This window comes from Neoarius graeffei, chromosome 25, assembly GCF_027579695.1.
Source record: "Neoarius graeffei isolate fNeoGra1 chromosome 25, fNeoGra1.pri, whole genome shotgun sequence".
Lineage (NCBI taxonomy): Eukaryota > Metazoa > Chordata > Actinopteri > Siluriformes > Ariidae > Neoarius > Neoarius graeffei.
This window is the reverse complement of record NC_083593.1, coordinates 52,830,830-52,853,109: the sequence shown is the minus strand read 5'-3', so window position 1 is coordinate 52,853,109 and position 22,280 is coordinate 52,830,830. Positions and strand designations below refer to the sequence as shown.

The window sequence follows — 22,280 nt, the reverse complement described above, 5'->3', positions numbered from 1 at the left end:
GCGTTAGCCTAGCAATGGCTACATTAGCTGTGCAGCTAACCGCTTCCTGCAGTTAGTCAGGTACTCTGCGCTACAAAACCAAAGAGCATGCAGCATGCTCTGTTAAACTGAGTTTAGTCTGGAAATTGACTGTAACTTATGAGCTTATGTTTGACTATTGCTCCGCAATGCATGTCTTCTGTTGGATAAGCGATATGTTGCTGTAGTTGCTGCTTCTATCCTCTTTGGTTATGGAGTGCGTGTTCAAGCCTAGGGTATTATACATTCGTAAACTACCACTCCGAACACTCTCACTCTCTGTTCTCTGTGTCACGTTGAGTTTACGAAAGGAGTCCGAGGGAGAACGGGGTTTTGTCTTAGCAGCGTGGCTACAGGTGCTGATAGCAGCGAGTATGTGCGTGCGCAGCTTGGTCAAGCCCCTCCCCCTCCCCCTATGGCCCGCCCCCACCCTCTACCCTTCCCCGCACTGCAAAACGACGCACTGGGAAAAGCGCTGAAATGGGGCTTTCTCCCAGGAGGCTATATCTACGTGCCGAGGGTTCATTTCGAGAAAGGCTGCGGATATAACATCCGGAAACCTCCACGAGCCCGTTTAAAGCATCAACAAACCACTATGCCATGGGACCTTTAAAGCATTACAATAAGGCATTACATTCACTTTAAAGCTAACAATTCAGCATCTTTTCCAGATCGCGCACTACATATTAACGAGCCGTCACAGTTTAGGCCACGCCTCTGACCAGAATCTGAATGTGACCCTGGTGCTGAGTGACGCCAAAGGTTGAGTGTCCTAAGGAAGATTCAAGATGGAGCCATGACCGTTTGTTTTTATCTGTTCAGTTTGAAGAGTGGAGTGGTGATGATGATGTAGACTCACAGTTCCTTCATGATGCGAAACCAGGAGCAACAATCTGTCTTTATTTTTGAGCAACATTATTTATGAACAACTATAGAAGCAAATTTCAGGCACTAGACATCCTGAGTGAAGCAAAAAAACTTTTCATTTTCCACATTAATGACGGGCAATACTTTATCCTGCATCCAGGAAATTACGGCTCGATCAAGGACGAAGTCATGGAACAAAATTCTTCATCAAAATTCAGATGAGAAATCTGAAAACCAATGAAGCCTACAAGCATCATTCGGGTTCATACGCTGGAGTTTAAACGTGATCTTAAACTTCCGTCCTTACGAAGAAGTCGAGAAGGAAAAAAAAAACAACCACACACACACCATACCTGTCAACCCTCCCGTTTTTCCTGGGAAATCCCTTATTTTGACTTATTTCCCGCTGTCTTCCCGTTTTTTTATTTTCCCGAAAATATCCCGTATTTTCACATTATATAAAAGTCCTGTATTTTCACATTATATAAAAGTCCCGTATTTTCACATTATATAAAAGTCCCGTATTTTCACATTATATAAAAGTCGGTAGGTCCAGAATTCATGACGCGCCTCTGACAGGAGTTTACAGCAGGAAGTCGGGCCATGAATTCACGTCCCCGCCCTCTCCAGTACAGCAGGTGGCAGTCTAGTAATTACACATTGATTTTAATTGCATGTCTGTGAAGAAGACTGTCAGAACCATAGCGCTAGTCTGACCAAGGTCACTGCTCGGAACTTCTCACAAAACTAAAAGATGGTCGTAATTCTTTCCTCAGGCAGGGCTTGAAGTGGGCCGGAACGCACCGGAACTGCGTTCCTGCACTTCTTTATTTTCACCAGAGTGGCAGCGCAGTTGTGTGCGAAGTTTCCCCATTTGTTTGTCTGGCACTGCCTCAACCACAGGCTTGAATTAGCAGTTGGGGATGTTTTAAAGCAGATCAATGGCATGAACAACTTTAAGATCTTCTTCGACAAGCTGTACAGCCTTTATCACGCTTCGCCAAAAAATCAGCGCGAGCTGAGCAGCTGTGCGCAGCGCGTTGAGCAGCGCCTTCTTGTTATTGGCCGCGTCCTTTCCGTGCGCTGGGTCGCATCCAGCGAGCGCACCGTGAGAGCGGTTTGGTGATTAGTGAACTTCGTTAAACTTAAAGGTGTTTATGTATGTGATTAGTAAACTTAAAGGTGTTAAACCTTCTTTTGCTTTTCTTTTAGTGCAATACGTGCACTAATTACTCATTTTTTTATTTTTGAAACTTAAAGTAATGTTGTGATGACTTGTTTTTATTTGTTTAAACTTAATATGATGCAATGTTTTTCTGAAGGTTATCAAGCCCTAATCAACCCCTTCATCACCTTTGAACTTCAATAAAAAAAAAACAAAAAAGGGAAAAAACTGAGTGTTCCTTGTGTGACCAAAGCTCTTTTGAAGTTGGGGCACAAAACTGGGGAAAATCATACACAACTTAATATGGTTGTGGTTCTTAGTTCTGATTTGTTTTTACTCCTGCTGTCTACAAACTAAGACACTTCGTTCAAAAATAATATCTCAGAGAGTCATTGTGAAAACACATCTGTTCAAACAACAAATACTGTAGCACAACAACAGATGAAAAGAGTAGAGCATTGTCCTTATGAGCCAAGTTTTGCAAAATGCGTGAAGGCAATACAAAAACTGTGAAGTTTTCAATTAAAAAATTTGAAATTTGAATGACCGGGGGGGCGGCACGGTGGTGTAGTGGTTAGCGCTGTCACCTCACAGCAAGAAGGTCCGGGTTCGAGCCCCGTGGCCGGCGAGGGCCTTTCTGTGCGGAGTTTGCATGTGCTCCCCGTGTCCGCGTGGGTTTCCTCCGGGTGCTCCGGTTTCCCCCACAGTCCAAAGACATGCAGGTTAGGTTAACTGGTGACTCTAAATTGAGCGTAGGTGTGAATGTGAGTGTGAATGGTTGTCTGTGTCTGTGTGTCAGCCCTGTGATGACCTGGCGACTTGTCCAGGGTGTACCCCGCCTTTCGCCCGTAGTCAGCTGGGATAGGCTCCAGCTTGCCTGCGACCCTGTAGAACAGGATAAAGCGGCTAGAGATCATGAGATGAGATGAATGACCGGGATGGCATTGTCAGAAAATCAGGGTTCCTGCACTTCTTTTTTTCCCACTTCAAGCACTGTCCTTCAGGGAGCGAGTTTCAGTAGACGGCGAGACATGAATAAAGAAAGGAGCGAGGCAAAACCAAAAAACGTGTATTGCCGCTACTTGCCCAAATGGCAGGACGAATTTAATTTTGTGAAGAAAAGTCAGTTCGATTACCGACTTTCCGAAATTTTCCCTTATTTTGAGTTAAAAATCTGGGAAATATCCCTTTTTTTCAAACCTCAAAGTTGACAGGTATGACACACACACACACACCTATTTTTCTTCGGTCATAAAATGTCCAAACTTGTTTACAGTGTTGACAAAATAGAAAATTAAACGGCTCACAAAATGAATTTTATTAAATACGCACGTTTGAGTTTAACACAACAGCAGATTATCATTTTTTTATTTTTGAAATATTGATCTTCCAACATAATGTACAAAAATGAGAAGAGAAAGAAGAACCAGAACGCATTAGAACTTCCTGCGTGTTTATCTTATTGAGCCGATGTGGACTCAGGTGTCGTGTCTTCAGGCACTGCTTTAACCTCGACCTCGTCGTCTGCGGGTTCGGGATTCACCTCCACCAAGTCGCCGGAGCTTTGTGTCTTGGCTAAAGTCCTGTAAATAGCCATGGCCTAAAACAGGGATGAGAGTGGGTGGTCACCAAAAAAAAGCAGAAAACAAGATGGCGCCCAAAGCCGGGGGTCTGGGAGGGATACCCCCCCAGGAAAATTTTGAAAAATAAGGCCTTACAAACCACTTTTCCTGCAATCTGAGCTGTAGTAGATAAAAAAAAAAATCTGTTGTCTTTTTTATATATTTACATGAAAATATGTTTCAAATCAATAGGAGTATTGTTTGAATTCAAAATAAAATCACAGTCTACTGTATATTCAAGGGTATGGTTATAATTTATGATCAACAAAAATGACAAACTAAATTCACATTAAACGTAAGTTTTATTAATTATCAAAATGTTCATATATTAAATAAAATTTCTTAGGGAGAAAAGGTCAGTCACCCTATGTCCTCATTAGTTGCATATGATTTCAAAGTCTTTTGAAATATTTAAGTTTTCAAAACTGTCAGCATTAATTCAGATTTACTGACCATCATATAGAGGGCTACCGCATGACGTCACCGCGCCGCGAGATTTTGTTAGGCGCCATATTGGAAGACCAAGTACATGCACTCAATATAAAACAAAGTACGAGCGAGAGTAAAGTGACACGATGGCTGATAATTCGGGTTATGTGAGTACATTACCAGCTGCAGAAAGGGCACGGTATGTGGAGAAACTGGCTGTGATTGATGGGTTTGACCCATATGATAAGACTCGCGGCAAGGGAGAATGGAAACCTAAGGAGGACCGGACACCAATTCTGCCATCTGTTTGCTACCCAGACATTGTAAACTATTTGTTGTTTACACCCAGTGCCTACACTGCTGATGACTTGAAGGCCTACAAAGGCCTACAGGCTTACAATTATGTTGTTAGTGGCTTGGGTCGTGATATTACAGCTGTTATTAAGAATAACCTACACATAGTTATGGCCAAGGTAATCTTGTTGATATTTATCTTTTAATAATATATCTTTTCAGTTGAAAAATTAATACTTTGTTACTATTAAGGTATCCATAATTTAGGTTAATTTATCCAAATTATACATATGTATTTATGATATATGCCTACACAACAACTATGTTTTATTTATATAATAGGAGGGAGAGCAAGCCCCAAACCATCCTAAATTATTATTATTATTATTATTATTAAATTGTAGAAGTCTGGGAGGCTTGCTCCTCATCCAGTTATCAACTTGGGGCCAATTTAGCATGTTTTAAATCTGAATTTCTTGCGTTTGCTTACCTCAAAGTGTCCGCAGATCATGCACAGACTTATCCATTATATCCACAGTTTTTTGCCAAGTCTCACACAGGTTTCTTTCAAGTCTACTGTTGGGCCAATAAATCATAAATAAAACAGCTCAGATTTGTTTGTTTAAGTCGTTTGCCACTCCACTTTATTCTCGTGGGTTCACATACCGCTGCCGTTATTTCCCCCAATCACGAGTTTGTTGGTCTTCCAAAATGGCGCAGGGTCTGTTTACTTCCGGTTTCGGGTGACGTCAGTGAAATCCCTCTATACATGTTCGATGTATTAAATCAAACGAATGCTAAGTTTATGGGATAATGTCCATGTACACTTTATACAATTATTTATAGTTCACAGTCACTTCTCATTTTCATTTAATCATTTCGACGACTTCTTCAGCCTTTTGGCCAAAGACAAAAGCTTGTCAGTCCTCTCTCTGTTTTTTATACCAGCATCGATTTCACGTACAGTGGTGCTTGAAAGTTTGTGAACCCTTTAGAATTTTCTATATTTCTGCATAAATATGACCTAAAACGTCATCAGATTTTCACACAAGTCCTAAAAGTAGCTAAAGAGAACCCAGTTAAACAAATGAGACAAAAATATTATACTTGGTCATTTATTTATTGAGGAAAATGATCCAATATTACATATCTGTGAGTGGCAAAAGTATGTGAACCTCTAGGATTAGCAGTTAATTTGAAGGTGAAATTAGAGTCAGGTGTTTTCAATCAATGGGATGACAATCAGGTGTGAGTGGGCACCCTGTTTTATTTAAAGAACAGGGATCTATCAAAGTCTGAGCTTCACAACACATGTTTGTGGAAGTGTATCATGGCACAAACAAAGGAGATTTCTGAGGGCCTCAGAAAAAGCGTTGTTGATGCTCATCAGGCTGGAAAAGGTTACAAAACCATCTCTAAAGAGTTTGGACTCCACTAATCCACAGTCAGACAGATTGTGTACAAATGGAGGAAATTCAAGACCATTGTTACCCTCCCCAGGAGTGGTCGACCAACAAAGATCACTCCAAGAGCAAGGCGTGTAATAGCCAGCGAGGTCACAAAGGACCCCAGGGTAGCTTCTAAGCAACTGAAGGCCTCTCTCACATTGGCTAATGTTAATGTTCATGAGTCCACCATCAGGAGAACACTGAACAACAAATGGTGTGCATGGTAGGGTTGCAAGGAGAAAGCCACTGCTCTCCAAAAAGAACATCGCTGCTCGTCTGCAGTTTGCTAAAGATCACGTGGACAAGCCAGAAGGCTACTGGAAAAATGTTTTGTGGACGGATGAGACCAAAATAGGACTTTTTGGTTTAAATGAGAAGCGTTATGTTTGGAGAAAGGAAAACACTGCATTCCAGCATAAGAACCTTATCCCATCTGTGAAACATGGTGGTGGTAGTATCATGGTTTGGGCCTGTTTTGCTGCATCTGGGCCAGGACGGCTTGCCATCATTGATGGAACAATGAATTCTGAATTATACCAGCGAATTCTAAAGGAAAATGTCAGGACATCTGTCCATGAAGTGAATCTCAAGAGAAGGTGGGTCATGCAGCAAGACAACGACCCTAAGCACGCAAACCGTTCTACCAAAAAATGGTTAAAGAAGAATAATGTTCTGGAATGGCCAAGTCAAAGCCCTGACCTTAATCCAATCGAAATGTTGTGGAAGGACCTGAAGCGAGCAGTTCATGTGAGGAAACCCACCAACATCCCAGAGTTGAAGCTGTTCTGTACGGAGGAACGGGCTAAAATTCCTCCAAGCCGGTGTGCAGGACTGATCAACAGTTACCGCAAACGTTTAGTTGCAGTTATTGCTGCACAAGGGGGTCACACCAGATACTGAAAGCAAAGGTTCACATACTTTTGCCACTCACAGATATGTAATATTGGATCATTTTCCTCAATAAATAAATGACCAAGTATAATATTTTTGTCTCATTTGTTTAACTGGGTTCTCTTTATCTACTTTTAGGACTTGTGTGAAAATCTGATGATGTTTTAGGTCATATTTATGCAGAAATATAGAAAATTCTAAAGGGTTCACAAACTTTCAAGCACCACTGTACCTTCGCTTCGTCTCGCTTGTCAACTGTATTCGGCATTTTGAGTAAAAAAGCTGATACGAAAGAGAAACGTATTTTTGAAGCGCAGCGACGATGAACATGTGCAAGTTTCGATAAAATAGAACAGATGCGGGTACTTTTGTAAGAACTGTTATGATTGGCTATCATGCTCTCGCCAGCAATGTTTTGGCCAATTACATTGTAGAAAACACGTATTCTACCGCGAGACTTAGCGAGACTAAAGATGGCGAAAATGTAAACATGTAACATCGTCGTACGCTTGAATATCACGAAGGAACATACCCCAACCCCCCTCAATGAAAAAAACATCTCAACGGATTTGGCATAATATCGATTTTTGCTCAGAAAAAGCGGAAATCCGCCGAAAAGCGGAAAACTCTCATCCCTGCTAAAAACAAAAAACAGATGGAGACGATGACGAAGCGATGAGCAGAACGATCCCCGAGCTCCAGGTTTGATCAAACGCTTGAGAAAATTAGTATGAAAATTATTGCGATATTAAATCAGTGAACTGGGTTTTAAAGTAGCAGATCATTAATCCAATTACAGTTACTTCAGCTGGACAAAGTAACGGTGAGTGTGGAAGAGAAGAGACGTGAAGGAGAGCGCAAGCAGGTTGGACTGGATGGAGGAGAGGAGGATGTCAGGAGTGATTTGGGACAAAAACGGTAGCAGCAACAAAAAGACAGGAGGCTGAACTGGAGATAGAGCTGAAGATGCTGAGATTTTCACTGGGAGTGAAAGTTGGACAGGATTAGAAATGAGTAGGTCTATTAGAGGAACAGGACACGTAGGACGGCTTGGAGACTGAGTGAGTGAGAGAGAGGTGAGATTGAGATGGTTTGGATACGTAAAGAAGAGATCCAGGGTGTACTGTACTGGTCAAAGAATGAAATGCTGGAGATGGAGTTGCCAGGTCGAAGGAAAAGAAAAGACAGAGAGCAAAGATGGGATTTATGGTTGTGGTGAAGGAGGATGTGAGGGACGGTTGGTGCTACAGAAAAAGATGTAGAGAGTCCTAACCGGAACAGCCGTTGAACCAATCAGTGGATTTTGCAAAAGGTTCACCATTAGAAATACGAGGGTCCTTCAAAAAGTTCTCAGCTTCACCCAGAAAAAAAAAAAGTCACAGGAGGAAGATCTTGCATTATTTTTCTACATAATCTCCTTGAAGTTCAATGCACTCAGTCCACTGATGTTCAACCTTCACGATCCCTTGGCAGAAGATGGTCACATCTTGAGCCTCCAGATCCTCCTCAACAGCATGGATGACTTCATCATCAGAATCATCACTCTGAAAATGGCGACCACATTTCAAACCCCTTTTCCACCAAATCAGTTCCAGGGCTGGTTCGGGGCCAGTGCTGGTGCTGGTTCACAACTCGTTCAACTTGCGAGCCAGCTGAGAACCAGTTTGCTTTTCCATAGCTCGCGGTGCTAAGGGAAGCCACGTCATTACGTCGCTACGTTTGCATAAACCTTGGCGCGAATATCGAAGCAAAAACAACACGGAAGAAGCAGCAGCAGCAACAACAATAATAATAAATGACTTCGCGTTTGTACAGCTGCTCCTTCTCGTCGCTTAAAAATGGCGATCTTTCACGGTCTTGTTATTGTTGTTGGTCTTAACAACTCCGCCCCCCCCCGCTGACATAAGCGGTTCTTTCCTCTGGCCCAGCAGAGAGTTGGTGCTAGCCTGGAACCGGTTTTTCTGGCCCCAGAGCCAGTTCTTTGTCAGTGGAAACAGAAAACCCGGTTCCAAACTAAGCACTGGCCCCGAACCAGCCCTGGAACTGATTTGGTGGAAAAGGGGCATCAGAGTGGGATTTCAGTTTGGGGAAACAGACAGAGGTCAGACGGTGTGAGGTCGGGTGAGTAAGGTGCACGGGGCGACAGTTCAAAGCCACGTTTGGCTGCTTCTGCCCCGTGACCTGTGCTGTGTGGACGGGAGCATTGTCCTGGAGAAACATCACGCCAGCTTGATGCTTTCTTTCCTCTCCTTTTTTCTTTGATAGCTTCTTTCATTTGAGTTTTTGTGGACAGTCTTTATATAAAAGGCTTTATAGTGTACAGTTCTGCCCCCAAAATGGGAGCCAATTATGCCCCTTGTTTCCTCTGGATGAGGCTGAGAACTTTTCGAAGTACCCTCGTATGATGAATTTACTTCACTCTCTGTTAATGTGGTGGAAAATGAAGTGGAACAGGTTCTCGGTTGTGAAGGAGTGAGAGAGGCTGACCTGTGTGACCATGCTGGAGACATCTCCGGTGTTGGACGGCAGGATGACGGTGTTCGACTCTTTGGCCAGGTTGGAGAAAGCAGAGACGTACTGCTCGGCCACGCTGAGGGACGCTGCTGCGTTTCCATTCTGATAAGTGGACACACACACACACACACACACACACAAATTGTAGAACGGCATTATCAACCTAACTCAATCCTGTACAACACGGCACAATGTAAAGACTACACTAAATAAGCTATGTGCGCTAAATAAACGTTTTCATAACATAAAGAAAGAAAGAGTTGCAAGCGGCGATTTGGGAGTTATGCCTCGGTCACAACCGGCCGCACGTGCTCCTACGGCCGGTCTACGTGCAAAAAGCGCAACAAACGCATGGAGGGCACGCGTGTGACGTGCTGATTTTCGAGCCGTAGACCGGCCGCAGAGGTTCTTTGTCATGTCAAACAAACTCTACAGGCGCTTACATTTTTTTCAGGTTGCAAGACAAACTTACGGCCAATGTGCGTCTTTCTCCACGAACAAAAAAAACGCAGCGATTTGGGAAACGCCAAAAATCGCACGGCCAAAAAAATCGTACATCCGGTTGTGACCTAGGCTTTAAGGGGCCCAAACACATTCTGGCACCGGACTAATATACAGGAAGCCCAGAAGCCCTTAAGCTTCCAGTGTCTTGTTCCCAAGGAGACTGACAAAATATAATGGCAATACATCAAACTGTTACGGAGATATTTCCTCACTTCCTGTTTGGTGACTTTACGATCAAATTTGTTCATGCATTCTGGATGAACCGTGCTGCAAATAAAAAAATCAAAGAACTGACTATGATTACAATGGTTCGACAGCGTGTGTAGCAGGCTTGCTTGTAGTACTCACGTCCAGGACTCGTGTCCTAATTTTCAGGATTCGTGACTTGACTTGGATTCGAGCGCTGATGACTCGGACTTGCGCGTTAACTGCATTCGGACTCGTAAATTAGAGATGAGGACTCGGATTTTTTCCTCATTTTTTGTAACATGCCATAATAATTTGGCATAAGATATTTATATCGACATTAATTTTTATCCTAATTTTGTGCAAGAAAATGCACATTCACCTGTTCAGGAACAAATTAACGTTAATGGCGCTAAAATGCCTGAAGAGAACGCCCCTAGGATTGTCCGCTTTGCTTATACAGACTTCTCTTGCAGTGGGGAGGGGAAAAAAAAAAACAAAAAAAAAAAAACGCACTGCGATGTGTTCCATATGTAGAAGAACTATCGAGGAGACGACCTCGAACTTCAGTCATCATTTGGCGAGACTCCACCCAGAGGAGCAAGTGACACGCTATGTTCATTGCTCTGTTGATAGTGGGCGGGGCTTGCTTGCTGAGCGATGAACTAGCTAGTGTTAACCCTCTCTCATTTTATTTGTCCTGTTGATAGTGGGCGGGGCTTGCTGAGCGATGAACAAGCTTTTTATCTGTAGCCTGTTAACAAAAATGGGGCCGTCGAGCAGGAACGTTAGTCCAACACAGTAGCAGAGATGCTTTCACATAAAGGCAGCAACAGCCACCGTCAAATGGTACGGTTGGAGTCTTGTTCTCGACTCGACTCGAAATTTTCTTTAATGACTCACGGACTGGGCGGCACCGTGGTGTAGTGGTTAGCGCTGTTGCCTCACAGCAAGAAGGTCCGGGTTCGAGCCCCGTGGCCGGCGAGGGCCTTTCTGTGCGGAGTTTGCATGTTCTCCCCGTGTCCGCGTGGGTTTCCTCCGGGTGCTCCGGTTTCCCCCACAGTCCAAAGACATGCAGGTTAGGTTAACTGGTGACTCTAAATTGACCGTAGGTGTGAATGTGAGTGTGAATGGTTGTCTGTGTCTATGTGTCAGCCCTGTGATGACCTGGCGACTTGTCCAGGGTGTACCCAGCCTTTCGCCCGTAGTCAGCTGGGATAGGCTCCAGCTTGCCTGCGACCCTGTAGAACAGGATAAAGCGGCTACAGATAATGAGATGAGAATGAATGATATTTCTGTCATATCAGTACCATAAGTCCATACTGTGATGAGGATTATAAAAACTGTACTAATTCCCTATTTCTACACACACACACACACTCCGTACCTGTCGAGTCAGCGCATCAGAGAGCAGCCTAATGGCCTGTGATTTTGCCTCGGCTTTAGCCAACAAAGCATTCGCCTCTCCTGTAATACAAACAAATCAGAGTACTGTGAAAACACACACACAGTTTGATGATGACCGGTGTTCTCGTCTCTCCTATTGCACCTCACACAGCTCACACACAGCTTGAACTGCACCTGCAGCTTTGTTGATCTGCTCCGCTTTCTGTCCCTCCGAAGCCAGAATCTGCGCTCGTTTGCGTCCTTCGGCCACGTTGATCGCCGCCTCCCTCGTCCCCTCCGATTCCAGAACTGTCGCTCTCTTCTTCCGCTCCGCCTCCACCTGCGCAGGAGTCACACATCCATACCATACCATTCCATTCGGGTGTGAATGAAAAGGCTAATCTTGCAAACGTGGCTAACAAGTTCTAGACGTTTATGACCAGTTTAGCGTGTATAAATCTTCACACACTCACTTTAAATGTACGTAGGTTCTGGTTTATTTATGTGAAAAAATAAATAAATAAATACGACAGAACCCGAAACAGTCAAAGTGCCATTGTGAACACTCAGGGAGGAGGCGTGGCCTAAAGTTTTACTCTAAGAATTGTATGCTAATCAATATCGCAATGCTAATACTGTGACTGTAGTACTGTTCCAAATAAAGAAGAAGTGATAGCCACCACAGATACACATCTCTTATAGGGTGCCATTACTTTTGTCCTACTTGACTGGCTAGTCTTATTTGCCTTTTGGAAAAATTTTTTTTTTTAGCTTTTAATATGAAATGATTGGCTTTAACAAAATGTTTATTTACAAAAAAACAAAAAACAAAAACGCATCATGCACAATTACGTGATTTCAAATCAATCAATCGAAACACACATCGGGATTGAGCAGATAACCTCATACTGCTTAGGACTGGGACTGAAACACGTCACCCTTTGACCCTCTGACACAATGAAGAACACCGCAACATGTGAAAATACTGTTCGTGATTATTAGGAGACCACACCTCCTGTATTTGGAAAGCCACGCCCATTTTATTAGACTGATAACTACAAATTGACAACGATTCGACTTTCAGGACGTTTTTTTTTTTTTTTTAATTGAGCATGACCGTTCTCACCTGCATCTGCATGGACTCTTTGACGCGTGGTGGGACGTGAATGTCCTTGATCTCGTAGCGCAGGCAGCGAATCCCCCAATCGTCAGACGCCTGGTTGATGGAATGCACGATGTTCGAGTTCAGAGACTCTCTCTCCTGAAGAACACAAGTCCAGCGTGAAAATGGAATTGTTGTGGTATGGGGGAATAAAACACAACAACATGACGTGCTTTTATAGCAGAAATAAATGAATAGTAACGCCGCCTCATCACATCACACCACAGTTAGACACTTCAGTGGCCACTTTATTAGGAACCCCTATCCACCGGCAGCTGGTTTATCCCTCGACAGCATCACAACGCATTTAAAAAAAAAAAAATAGGCAGATACAAATCAAGAGCTTCAGTTAAATGTTCAAACATCAGAATTGTGATCTCGATTTTTGTGCGACTTTCACTGTGGCATGGGTGTTGGTTTGAGTCAGATGGACTGCTGGTTTGAGTGTTTCAGAAACTGTTGATCTCCTTCCTGGGGTTTTCACACACAACAGTCTCTAGAGTTTACACAGAATGGTGCGAAAAACAAAAAACATCGAGTGAGTGAATGAGTGAGGGACAGTTCTGTGGGTGGAAACAAACGCCTTTTTGATGAGAGGTCAGAGGAAAATGGCCAGATTGAGCAGTTTGAGCTGCCAGGAAGGATACAGTAACTCATATAATCACTCTTTACAACCGTGGTGAGCAGAAAAGCATCTCAGAAACAGCAGAACACACTGGGTTCCACTCCTGCTAAGAACAGGAAACTTAGGCTACGTTCACACTGCAGGCTGAAGTGACTCAAATCCGATCTTTTCGCCCATATGTGACCTGTATCCGATCTTTTATTGACAATATGAACGACACAGATCCGATTTTTTCAAATCCGACCCAGGCCGTTTGGATATGTGGTCCTAATTCCGATTCCTATCCGCTCTTTTCATATGCGACTTCAGTCTGAACCGCCAGGTCGCATTCATCCGACTTACACGTCATCAACAAGCCACAAACGTCACTATTCTGCGCTGAAGTAGGCGGCGGGTCTCTCAAAAAAAGTTACAACAACATGGCGCATGACATCAATGCGAGGGACGCTTCGGGCTGTGAAGGTTCTGAATCTTCTCAATGGAAGGATGCAGAGGTTAGGGAGCTGATTTCCATTTGGGGGGATGCAGCTATTCAAGCTAGATCGGATGGGTCATACCGCAACCGGGCGGTTTTACTTCCGTAAACACTGGCCATGCTCACTGCGTGTGATGTCGTCGTATCCTGCAATGCGCATGCGGAACACTTTTAGGTCGCTTTTCGTTCATACTGAGGATCACATACAAGTTGCATATATTTGTTAATGTGAACGACCTCACAAAAAAATCGGATTTCACAAAAAAATCAGAATTGAGCATTAAGCCTTGCAGTGTGAACGTAGCGCTAGAATCAAGAACGAGTTCCTATTAAAGTGGCCACTGAGTGTATTATACAGTATAATTATGAGGTTTGGCGTTTCAGGCAAATTGGCTTGGTGATTTTTTTTTTTGACAAGACGAAGCATTAACCAGTGTATATAATCGAGTGCAAAAGTTTATACACCCTACGTGTTTGTGTGGTGTATTTTAATAGAAACCAGAAACTTATACTTCACAATTAAAGGCCAATTTATGCTGACAACGCAGTCCTCGCAGATAGCGTCGCAGACAGTGTCTGCGTAGCCCCCCCACCTTCGCAGACGCTCTGTGCGCACCTCCCAAAAATTGTGACCACCGCAGAAGCCTCGCAGACAGCGTCGCAGACAAGAGGGCTCTGATTGGTCCACTCTACATCCGCTGTACACGCACTTCCGCTTCCCTACTTTCCCGGTTTGTTTTGTTTTCACGACCGCCATTTTTAAAAACACGAGCAAAGATGGAGCAGCATGAAGAGCGGTTGACTGAGGAAGTACGTACATCTATATGACTCCAGTTCTAGTCATTATAAAAAAAAAAAGTTCTAGTCATTATAAGTAACCGGAGGATAAACACTCCACTAACCACACCCACCAACTACTCCTAGCGATTTCGCGCCCCCTTGCGTTGTGGCGGTGAATAACAATGCGCACGCCTATTACTCCCCGCTCAATGATAAATTACAACTATCTGCGAAAAGCTGTCTGCGAAAGCCTTGTCGCAAGAGCATGCAGAGGCCCTAATTCTGTGTTGTTTTTTCCCCCAGAGATGAAAAGAAATCATAAAGTAAATAGATCTCGAACATTCAAATCTGAATTTTTTTTTTAATATTTGTTCAAACCTGTGAACTTTGACACTAAAAGGCTTTGCTATCAATTAACCTTCAGACTGTGTACAAACTTTTGCACTCCGAAACTGGATTTTCCAACACGACAAGCCTCGTGTTAAAGAACAGCACCACTGAGAAAAATACCCTGAACACTTTATCCAGAGTGAGTTTTCCTAACTCCGATCTCATGGTGGTCTGTGCCAGCTGAGTCACTGCATACTCAGGGTCCTCCACTCCATAACTCGCCTGGAGAAAGACGACAAAAAAAAAAAAAAAGTCATTATATTTAAGTCATAAAGAACTCGGTGTGTGTGTCAGGACGTACCTTAAAGGGGTCGAGTATCCTCAGGTACAGAACGCCGTCGATCTGTAGCGTCACGTTGTCTGAAAGATAGAAAACAAAAATCAAAATCAACTCACTTTATTCAGGATCAGAGCCTTGGACTGAATCTGAAATCTCTACTTACTCTTTGTAGATATTTACAACCCCGATTCCAAAAAAGTTGGGACAAGGCCATGTTTCCCACTGTGAGACATCCCCTTTTCTCTTTACAACAGTCTGTAAACGTCTGGGGACTGAGGAGACAAGTTGCTCAAGTTTAGGGATAGGAATGTTAACCCATTCTTGTCTAATGTAGGATTCTAGTTGCTCAACTGTCTTAGGTCTTTTTTGTCGTATCTTCCGTTTTATGATGCGCCAAATGTTTTCTATGGGTGAAAGATCTGGACTGCAGGCTGGCCAGTTCAGTACCCGGACCCTTCTTCTACGCAGCCATGATGCTGTAATTGATGCAGTATGTGGTTTGGCATTGTCATGTTGGAAAATGCAAGGTCTTCCCTGAAAGAGACGTCATCTTGATGGGAGCATATGTTGCTCTAGAACCTGCATATACCTTTCACCTTTCATGTGTAAGCTGCCCATGCCACACACACTAATGCAACCCCATACCATCAGAGATGCAGGCTTCTGAACCGAGCGCCGATAACAACTCGGTTCGTCCTTCTCCTCTTTAGTCCGAATGACACGGCGTCCCTGATTTCCATAAAGAACTTCAAATTTTGATTCGTCTGACCACAGAACAGTTTTCCACTTTGCCACAGTCCATTTTAAATGAGCCTTGGCCCAGAGAAGACGTCTGCACTTCTGGATCGTGTTTAGATACGGCTTCTTCTTTGAACTATAGAGTTTTAGCTGGCAACGGCGGATGGCACGGTGAATTGTGTTCACAGATAATGTTCTCTGGAAATATTCCTGAGCCCATTTTGTGATTTCCAATACAGAAGCATGCCTGTATGTGATGCAGTGCCGTCTAAGGGCCCGAAGATCACGGGCACCCAGTATGGTTTTCCGGCCTTGACCCTTACGCACAGAGATTCTTCCAGATTCTCTGAATCTTTTGATGATATTATGCACTGTAGATGATGATATGTTCAAACTCTTTGCAATTTTACACTGTCGAACTCCTTTCTGATATTGCTCCACTATTTGTCGGCGCAGAATTAGGGGGATTGGTGATCCTCTTCCCATCTTTACTTCTGAGAGCCGCTGCCACTCCAAGATGCTCTTTTTATACCCAGTCATGTTAATGACCTATTGCCAATTGACCTAATGAGTTGCAATTTGGTCCTCCAGCTGTTCCTTTTTTGTACCTTTAACTTTTCCAGCCTCTTATTGACCCTGTCCCAACTTTTTTGAGATGTGCTGCTGTCATGAAATTTCAAATGAGCCAATATTTGGCATGAAATTTCAAAATGTCTCACTTTCGACATTTGAAATGTTGTCTATGTTCTATTGTGAATACAATATCAGTTTTTGAGATTTGTAAATTATTGCATTCCGTTTTTATTTACAATTTGTACTTTGTCCCAACTTTTTTGGAATCGGGGTTGTATAAACACAAAGCTGATACTGATCAAGGCTGAGCCTGTATCTCTCAAGAATAAAATGACGAAGGGGGGTTGTTAGCCTCCCACCTAATTACCTTTGCTTGGTCACTGAGAAGAAATTGTTGTTAGCTACTTGTGCATTTTAATTAATCCTTGGACATTTTCAAAAGTAACTTATATTTTATCTTTGCCCCAAACAGAGCAGGTTAGCACTAGATTTATTATTTCACCAACTAATTTCCCTTGAAAAACTGAGTAAGCTAACGCAGCTAATTGAATAGTATGGTGGTTAGCGCAGCAGTTCAGCATTAGCTAGTCCTTAGCTAGCTGATTCAGCCTAAACATGTCCTGGGCGTGCACTTCAGCAGCACAACTGCTCATAAATTCAGCCCACAAAGGGTTAACAGGCCCCAGAGTTCAGTTGTTCTCTCTGAGCCGACTGGCTTTTCATGAAATGCGCGTGAAAACATACTGACTGTTAAAAAGCTCCGACACTGGAGACTCCTTCCAGAAATGTTAAATAAATGCCATGACAGAAAACTTCAAGATAAAAGCTCAAAACTAGCAAACTTGAAGACAAGTCTAATTCTTCTTGTCACGGATTTGTTGAGGTGTAACGATACATTCCGATGAGGTGCATTGCGGGATGTATGATTCATATTGCACGACATTCATAATTAACTGAATGCTGATTTCCAAATTAGAATTTGATTAATTATGAGTGTAATGCAGCTGCACTGGCTGAAAATCAAAGATCTCAGTCTGCAAAACCCAGAGATAAAATGTATCGACAGAAGATGCCGGTCAAAAGATCGCTTTCTCGTGCGGAGGCTATGGAAGCCGGTCAGTTTAGCCGACTTTGGAGCTCTATTTCCAATGAAAATGATGTCTTGGGTGATGAAGAAGTCAGAAATTTTGTTTGTTTAATCAGATTTTTGGGAGAATTTATTTATTTATTTATTTTAAAGATCTGGTGAACTTGTGGTACATTTATTTTCAAATATTAACCCTCTGTTTGTTGCCATTTTTTATTCGTTTACTTTGCATTGTTTATGATTCAGAAATAAAATGGAGTCTTTCATTTGAAAGTCATAATTTTCATTTGAAAATATTGCTCAAAACATTCCAAGAATTTAACTGAATCAAATCGAATCATGACTGGAGTGTATCATTACTAAACACCTGCTTTTTATATGCCAGAAATATCCCTTAAAATACACTACAAACAGACAGGAAGTGACTGAAGAAAAACTATTTCAGACATTTGACCTTGCTGTGACCTTGACCCTGTTCGGATCAGTTCCATCCATGTGAAGGACACCTGGATGGACAACCTGAAAAAACCCACAACGCCTCCTCCACTTCGTGACACAGGCGTTGTATGTAACACAGGCGTTGTTACATACATACATGTATGTATGTAAATAAATAAAAACTCACCAAGACTTACAGCAGACTGCTCTGGCACATCGATCACAATCTCTTTAAGGCTCTGCACGTAGCGGATTCTGTCCAGGATCGGGATTAGTACATTCAGCCCCTGGAGAAATTATATGATGTCTTAGTGAGAAGCTTTCAAATAAGTTATTAAAGGTCCCATGGCATGAAATTTTCACTTTGAGGTTTTTTAACGTTAAAATGAGTTCCTCTGACCTTCTCAAGTCGCCCCAGTGGCTAGAAATTTCATAATGTGTAAACCAAACTATGCCCAACATTTGAGAATGGCGCGTCAAAACGGCGCGTTGATGAACTCTTCCCTTTACTACGTCAGCAAGGGAGATGATCCCCACGCCCCCCCTCTGGATTCCCACCCACTGTATGAATTGCCCGCCCAGTTGTAGTGAGGAGACCATAGAGGGAGGACACAACAACATGGCATCACCTAAGCGAGCGAAACATGGAAATTGCGCTGTACATGGATGTGACAACACAGAAAAGAGTCTGTTTTTACTGCCGACGGGAGAGCCCCTGAAGACGCAGTGGCTTAATTTTATTTACTCCAATAATACGCCGTCGAGTCTACCTAAGACGGTGTATGTTTGTCGGAAGCATTTTCCTGATGAATGTTTCCACAACTTGGGACAGTACAGGGCAGGTTTTGCACATCAACTGTCACTGAAGCCTGGGTCCGTACCAAGCATCCCTGCCGCATCAGCAACAAACACTGAACAAGTAAGTGTATAACTGTTAAGTCGTTTTGCCGTGTTTTAAAATCGGTGCCACGTTAGCCTTGCAATGGCTACATTAGCTGTGCAGCTAACCGCTTCCTGCAGTTAGCCAGGTACTCTGCGCTACAAAACCAAAAAGCATGCAGCATGCTCTGTTATAATAGCCAATCAAAACAGTTTTTACAAAGACACCCACATTCTTTTTTTTTAAGTCACTCGTTCATTTTATTTGTTTGTTTGATCAGTAAAAACCCAAACATTTGTTGAATTTATTTTATTTCCTCGCGTCGCACCTTAATGACGTCAGCGCGCGGTATTTTTCCCTTCGCGGTTTGTTCCTTCTCTCTCGCCATAGTAAGACACCCACATCCGCTTGTTCTGACCCACTGGAGGTAGCGTCACAGTGCTGTTAGCCAATCAGAGGTAACACGTTTACATGTCATGAATATTAATGATAAGACCCGCCCCCACCCTCTACCCTTCCCCGCCTCCTACTTCTCATTAGCAAAACGACGCACTGGGAAAAGCGCTGAAATGGGGCTTTCTCCCAGGAGGCTATATCTACGTGCCGAGGGTTCATTTCGAGAAAGGCTGCGGATATAACATCCGGAAACCTCCACGAGCCCGTTTAAAGCATCAACAAACCACCAGGCCATGGGTCCTTTAAACACAGTATTTCTCAATATGAAAATATTATAGAACAAATGAAAGACCATTAAACTAAGTTGAGACGCATTTACTCATTTCAAGCTCAAAATTGTCTCACGCTAAATGGTGTCTCCCCCCCCCCCCCAAAAAAAAATAATGAAAGCAAATTTAAGGTTATTACATACGTGTTACATGTTTACAATTACGCATTCTCAGCCGCTGTATCAACGGTTTTTGTTTGCTTTTTTTGCAGTTTTTCCCAACATATTCCTGTCTTTTCAGATTTGCTTCTTCTTATAAATTAAAAATAATAATAATCTAAATTATCTGTCTAAGAATAAAACAATTTAAAAGTTGAAATGAGTCAAAAAAAATCTCTTGGAATGAGTTTAATAATCCGATATTTGTTTTAAAACAATCTAAAGATAAATATTACCTCAATTTGCCCAAAGATATTTGGCAAGATATTTTATTTGCTAAAATGTGTGTGTGTGTGTGTGTGTGTGTGTGTGTGTGTGTGTGTGTGTGTGTGTGAGAGAGAGAGAGATATTACCATGAATTACAATTTTGACATTATGGTTTATAAATTAAGCTCTAAATCTGTGTTTTTACGTCTCAGAGAAGGATTTTTTTTTTTTAAAACAGGGAATAATTTGCGGTGTGTAAAAATCACCACCTGAGTTCGTCTGTAGCTCTGATGGCGTTTGGATCTTTGTAAATAACCAGAACGACTTTTCACTGAACAGCTCCAGTGTTGAAGTTGTGCTGTTATAAGAAGTGGAGGATCACAGACTCGGATCTTATTTGTTTTAATCCACACCCAGATGGTTATTTTCTCTCCTGTACTCAGAAATCCTCAGTATAAATGTTCTCATGTGCAGATCCTGATTTTCTAAATGGCTCCATCCATTCGGACCCTGAACCTGAAACAGCACCAAATGTTACACTCTAGTGCTTCATCACTGTTCCTGAGAAGAACCCCCCCCCACACACACACACACACACTCACTCACTACATATACAATGAAAGAGAGTTGGAGTGTTCCTACAAGCCAAGAAATCAACTTGAAAGGAGCAACATGGCTTCCTGGAGGATTACAAGTAGGGAGTGAAGCGAGGGTGTAGCGGCGTGATACAGGTTAAGAACGTACAGGCTCGAGGATCCGGTGAAAGCGGCCCATCCTCTCCACCACCCACGCTTCCTGCTGCGGCACAAACAGAATCACCGTGTTCATGGGAAGGCTGGACGCCCATCTCTGCTGAGCTTGAGTCCCCCAAAAGCCTGGGACGCTCCGGCATGTGTGCTAGAGACACGAGCATGCACACACACACACACACACAACAAGGAGTCTTTAGAGACACAAGTAGGTTAACATTTAAAACACTTCATTTAAACTGACTGAAGATGGAAGACAGAGAGAATACAGACAGGCAATAGAGAGAGACAGGCAGGCAGAGAGACAGAAAAGACAGACAATAGAAAGAAAGAGAGACAGACACAGACAATAGAGAGAGAGACAGAGAAATAGAGACAGACAGACAAGAGAAAGAGAGACAGACAGAGACAAGAGAAAGAGACAATAGAGAGAGACAGAAAGAGACAGAGAGAGAGAGACAGACAGACTAGAGAAATAGAGAGACAGAATAGAGAGACAGAGAAAGAGACAGACAATAGAGAAATAGAGACAGAGAGAGACAGACAGACAGACAATAGAGAGACAGAGAAATAGAGAGAGACAGACAGACAGAATACAGAAATAGAGACAGACAGACAATAGAGAGACAGAGAAAGAGACAGACAACAGAGACAGAGAATAGAGAGAGACAGACTGACAGACAATAGAGAGACAGACAATAGAGACAGACAGAGAGAGACAGACAGACAGACAATAGAGAAAGTGAGACAGACAGACGAGAGAGACAGACACAGACAAGAGAAAGAGAGACAGACAAGAGAAAGAGACAATAGAGAGAGACAGAAAGAGACAGACAGACTAGAGAAATAGAGAGAGACAGACAGAATAGAGAGACAGAGAAAGAGACAGACAACAGAGAGAGAGACAGACAGAGAGACAATAGAGAAACAGAGAGAGAGACAGACACAGATAATAGAGAGACAGACAGAGAATAGAGAAATAGAGAGAGGAACAGAGAGAGAGAGAGAGAGAGAGAGAGAGAGAGAGACTTGTCAGTGCTCCATTAGAAACCGATAGTTTAAAGGGTTGGACCTAAAGACACTCAGGTTCTAAACAGTTTGTAAATAAACTTCTTTCTGAAGCATGACCCCGACTACAGTCTCCTAAACACAATTAACATTTATAAATAACCTGAAGATCAAATCAATTCATAAAAACTGATCAATAATAACAAAACGAGGCGGTGAGAGCCGCAGCTTCCCATTCAGCACACACCGGGCTCGCGCTGTCACTCACAAACACCACTTACCTTCAGAAGCCCACTTCCGGCCCGACACAGCGCAGACCGCAACATACTGCGTTAATATTCAGCACTAAACTACTGAATGCAGGTCTATCCTCACACCTTCAAACCTTCAGCGAGAAACACGAGTCTCTGTCAACTTGCTCCTGGTTTCATCAGCGGTACGTTTCTCCCGCCCGTTTTCAGACACACCCCGCCTTCCTGCTCTGTGATTGGTCAGTTTGAGCCTGCGTCATTATCCAGAACTGGCTTATGAATGGCACATGCGCGTGAGCGGCCAACCATCGGATAGTTTATTGTCCAATTGGAGTTTTGTTCACGCGCGGCTCGGCCACTACAGGGCACGAGGAGGGATTTGTCGGAAAAGAGGTGCGTTCGTTCATTCAGGTTGAGTGATGCAGCATTA

General features: G+C 43.0%; 1 protein-coding gene across 1 annotated transcript; it reads right to left on the bottom strand.

Moving 5' to 3' along the window:
- Positions 1-3,353: 3,353 nt before the first annotated feature.
- stoml2 (stomatin (EPB72)-like 2) lies at positions 3,354-22,060 on the bottom strand. The gene is made up of 10 exons (XM_060909306.1): positions 21,881-22,060; positions 20,587-20,739; positions 18,060-18,159; positions 15,058-15,116; positions 14,877-14,978; positions 12,451-12,585; positions 11,520-11,664; positions 11,326-11,405; positions 9,222-9,350; positions 3,354-3,650 (listed from the first exon to the last, which is right to left on the bottom strand). The coding sequence occupies exons 1-10, from the start codon at positions 21,923-21,925 to the stop codon at positions 3,510-3,512; spliced, it is 1,089 nt and encodes a 362-aa protein (XP_060765289.1). The 5' UTR covers positions 21,926-22,060; the 3' UTR covers positions 3,354-3,509.
- Positions 22,061-22,280: the final 220 nt, after the last annotated feature.